The following is a 4,073-nucleotide window of genomic DNA, read 5'->3' on the forward strand; positions in this document are numbered from 1 at the left end:
CAGGCAGGAAGGACCTGTCAGAACTGATGAAGCTTTTTGTGTACTGTTTTGTCTACTCTTGGAGATCCCCTCTGATGAACACAACAACCTTTCAGGAAAATAGGAAGTTGTGACCCAACATAGATGGTTTTCATTCCCAAGATCCCTGAAATACTTCATAATTTCCCTGAAAAACTGAGAGGTATCTGTCTCAGCCTAAGCAAGGAATGGTGTAGGAAAAAAAAAGAGGACAATTCTCATGCATGCTTTCTACACCGCAGGTGAGCTGAGGTCCTTCTCTAATGTTCTCGCTCAGCTAAACAGGATGGTCTCCTCAAAAGCTACATCAGCAAATCATGATCCTCAAAGAGGAGGAACCTTCAAAGGGTGGTTTTTCCTTTTATCTGAAACAGGCTCTCCTATCTGAGGAAGTTTTGATGAGCAGTCAGAAGATTTGCATGAATTTGAATTCCTCACTAGCAAAAGGCTTAAGAGCAGAGAGGACAGATAGATCTGCAGACAATTCAACCCTGATTCCATCTTCCACCATGGCCTGGTTGCCTCTTCTCATCCTCTCAGCTTCCTTTTTGGGTAATTTATGTCTTGGGATTCTACTAAAAATTGCTGTGACTTTAGCCTTCCTCTGTCTACTGATAATTCAGGCATCCATCTCCTAATTTCTGTTCCTACCACACATTTCCTCTGATTGAAAGGTCTCCATTGCTTAAGTGGACATTGTGCTGATAGTCTTTTCTGTCTTCTTTGTGTCCTTTCAGGAACTTATTCTCAAGTTGTCCTCACTCAACCAGAATCTGTGACTGGATCTCCTGGAGGGTCAATCCGAATCACTTGTTCTATAAGCAGTGGAACACTTGACACAGGGGATTCCTCCTGGTATCAACAGAAGCCTGGAAATGCCCCCAAACCCATTATATATAGGGACAGCAGCAGACCCTCTGGAATCCCAGAACGGTTCTCTGGTTCTATTGAAAACTCTGAAACATCTGCCGTGTTAACTATCTCCAATCTTCAGCCAGAGGATGAAGCTGATTATTATTGCCTGTATTATGTAGGTGGAGGGAAGTGCACAGTGCTACAATCCCATTGAAGAGCTGAACAAAAACCTTGTAGCTGCTGATATGCATGACTTGCAAATGTGTGACATCTTGTTCTTGGTTCTTCAAAGTCTTCCCAAGCTGTCAGGTGTTTCCTCACGCCTGTCACTCCTCTTTAGATTCTTGGGGAATATGATGACATCTGAGTTTTAGGAGGATGTTGCAATTGGACTGGGACTTTATAGTGAGCGGATGGAATGGGATCAGTTGACTTACACCTACATGATTTAGCATAGAGATTCACTCAGAACACTTCGCTTAATGGTCTATTTGGAGATATGAGACATATTGTCCATTTTTATCCCACTTTCCAGCTTTGAACTGGCTACATCTCCTCTTGTTCTTATCAACCTTCTGATCTGGACACCCACTTTTTGGTTCTTATTGATTGTTTCTGTTCAGGGGACGTTTTTCTGAGTCTGTCATTCTCCCCTTTCCGATCTAGCATTTCTCTCCCCTTTGAAATTGTACGTCCTTGATGGAAAAAGTTCTTTACTCTTTGCTTTCTTTCAAGAGTTTGACCCTAGTAGCCTTGAATCAACCCCTTTCTCATTCAGCATCATTTGGAAAAATGGTGAGAATCTTTTAGGACAAAAGAAGCAGAGGAAAATGAAAGTAATACAATGCCTTAGATGTGATATACAAGCAAACTAAGAGACCCTTTAAAATCTCACCTCAAGTTCTGGCTCTGCCAACAGTTCTTCGAATTTTGTCCCCTTGAGATCCCCCAAACATTCTCAGATTGCTTACACGAGGACACTACTTTCTGGTTTTGTTTGTCTTGCCCTTTAGATTTTGTTTAAATTCTGTGTTTTTCTGGATCAAAACAATGTTTTCCTTCCCATTTTCCCTTCTCACCCAACATCTTTACAGTCATGAAAAAGTGGGTGTAAACTTGCCATTTCAATTGAGATTGGTTACTATGCTTCTTCTTTATTTTAGCAAAGAGAATCTTGGCACCCACCTTTCAAACTCCAAAACTACCTTGAGGTTGTATTGACATAACCAGTAGAGGTCAGGATTGCCTTGTTTTCTGAACTCAGTCTGACATTTTAGTCCAAGGAGGAGTTCTGGTCTAAAGATGATGGGTATCAAGGTTTGACAATGGTAATGAGAAAGCATTTTGTCCCCTCTAGATAAGGCTGGCAGTATCCATACGTTGGTCTAATTGCAATGGTGGTTTATAGCATAGAATAGAAATGCAGAAGGGAGAAACAAAGGATGACAATCAACTAGACCGAGAAGAGGAGTTGACTTCTGAGCCATGATATTCCACCTGGAATTCTTTGTAGTGGAGAAGCAAATATGGAACTTATTCCCTGCCTCCCATTCTCCTCTTCTTCTTTCAAAAAACACAACTAGGAAAAACAGGGTAAAACCCAAAGCATAACAGAGTGCGTGGAAACAGCTGTAATTTTAATAAATTTAATCAAACAAATAAATTTGTGGGGTTTACTTGATTCTGAATAAGAATCTTCAGGTTATTTTTTAAGCTGATATATTGTCTTTCCTGCTAGATATCTTGATGTCTATGGAGATTCTCAGTCATCCGGATCATGGTTGTTTCAAAAGTGATTTTTTTCATCCAAAATGCAATGAGACTATGTTTCTTCTGAGGAAGAAATGTTCTTTCCTTGAAGACATTTTACTTCTCATGCAAGAACGTTCATCAGTTCTGGCCTATCAGAACTGATGAAGCTTTTTTTCAATTCTTTTCTGCACTCTTGGAGATCCCCTCTGATGAACTCAACAACCTTTCAGGAAAATAAAGAAATAACTAAATGCAATGAGCTTCCTTTTCATATTATGTTGGGACACCAGCTCCAATCTTAGTCATCCATCTGGCCACTGGACGGGATTTTTGTCTACTCCTGGAGATCCCCTTGGATGAACACAATAACATTTCTGGAAAACATGAGTCAGTGACCTAAGATAGATGATTTTTATTCCTAACATCCCTGAAAGAAGTTACAATTTCTGTGAAAAAATGAGAGGGATCTGTCTCAGCCTTAAGTAGGAAGTATGACAGATATAAAATGAGGACAATTCTCATGCCCACTTTCTACACCACAGATGAGCTGAAGTCCTTCCCAAATGTTCCCAGCCAAACAGGATGGTCCCTTCAAATGCTGCATCAGGAAATCATGATCCTCAAAGAGTTGGAAGAGACCATGGAGGTCTTCAAGTCCAACCCCTGCTCAGGCAGGAAGGAACCTTCTAGGGATGGTCTTTCCTTTTATCTGAAGCAGGCTTTGATATCTGAGAAAGCTTCAATGAACAGGCGGATCATTTGCATGAATTTGAATTCCTCACTGGCAAAAGGCTTAAGAGCAGAGAGCACAGCTGGATCTGCAGACAATTCGGATCTGACCTCATCCCCAACCATGGCTTGGATTCCTCTTATCTTGGCTATCCTTTCATCTTCCTTTACAGGTAATTTGTGTCTTGGGATTTCTACTCTAAAGTTGCTGGGACTATGACTTTCCTCCGTCTACTGATAATTCAGAAATCCATCTCCTAATTTCTGTTCCTACCACACTTATCTTCTGATTTAAATGAAGATTTTTGCTGATAGTCTTTCTTGTCATCTTTGTTGTTTTCAGGGACTTTCTCCCAAGTTGTCCTGACTCAACCAGAATCTGTGGCTGGATCTCCTGGAGGATCAGTCCGAATCACGTGTTCCATAAGCAGTGGAACAATTGGATCAAGCTCTTCCTCCTGGTATCAACAGAAGCCTGGAAATGCCCCCAAACTCCTTATATATTATGATAGCAGCAGACCCTCTGGAATCCCACAACGATTCTCCGGTTCAGTTGAAAACTCGAGAACATCTGCCGTGTTAACCATCTCCAATCTTCAGGCAGAGGATGAAGCTGATTATTATTGCCTGTGTTATATGGGTAATGGCAAGTACACAATGATACAATCTCACTGAAGAGCTGAACAAAAACCTTCCAGCAGGTGATGTCCGGTATGCAT

General features: G+C 41.1%; 1 gene segment (V, D, J or C); it reads left to right on the forward strand.

The window, feature by feature from the left end:
- The first annotated feature begins 527 nt into the window (after nucleotides 1-527).
- Nucleotides 528-1,087, forward strand: LOC116516740. The segment is given in 2 exon segments: nucleotides 528-570; nucleotides 756-1,087. Coding segments are annotated over 2 exon segments (375 nt in total).
- Nucleotides 1,088-4,073: the final 2,986 nt, after the last annotated feature.

This window comes from Thamnophis elegans, chromosome 13 (genome assembly GCF_009769535.1).
Source record: "Thamnophis elegans isolate rThaEle1 chromosome 13, rThaEle1.pri, whole genome shotgun sequence".
In the NCBI taxonomy this organism is placed as follows: Eukaryota; Metazoa; Chordata; class Lepidosauria; order Squamata; family Colubridae; genus Thamnophis; species Thamnophis elegans.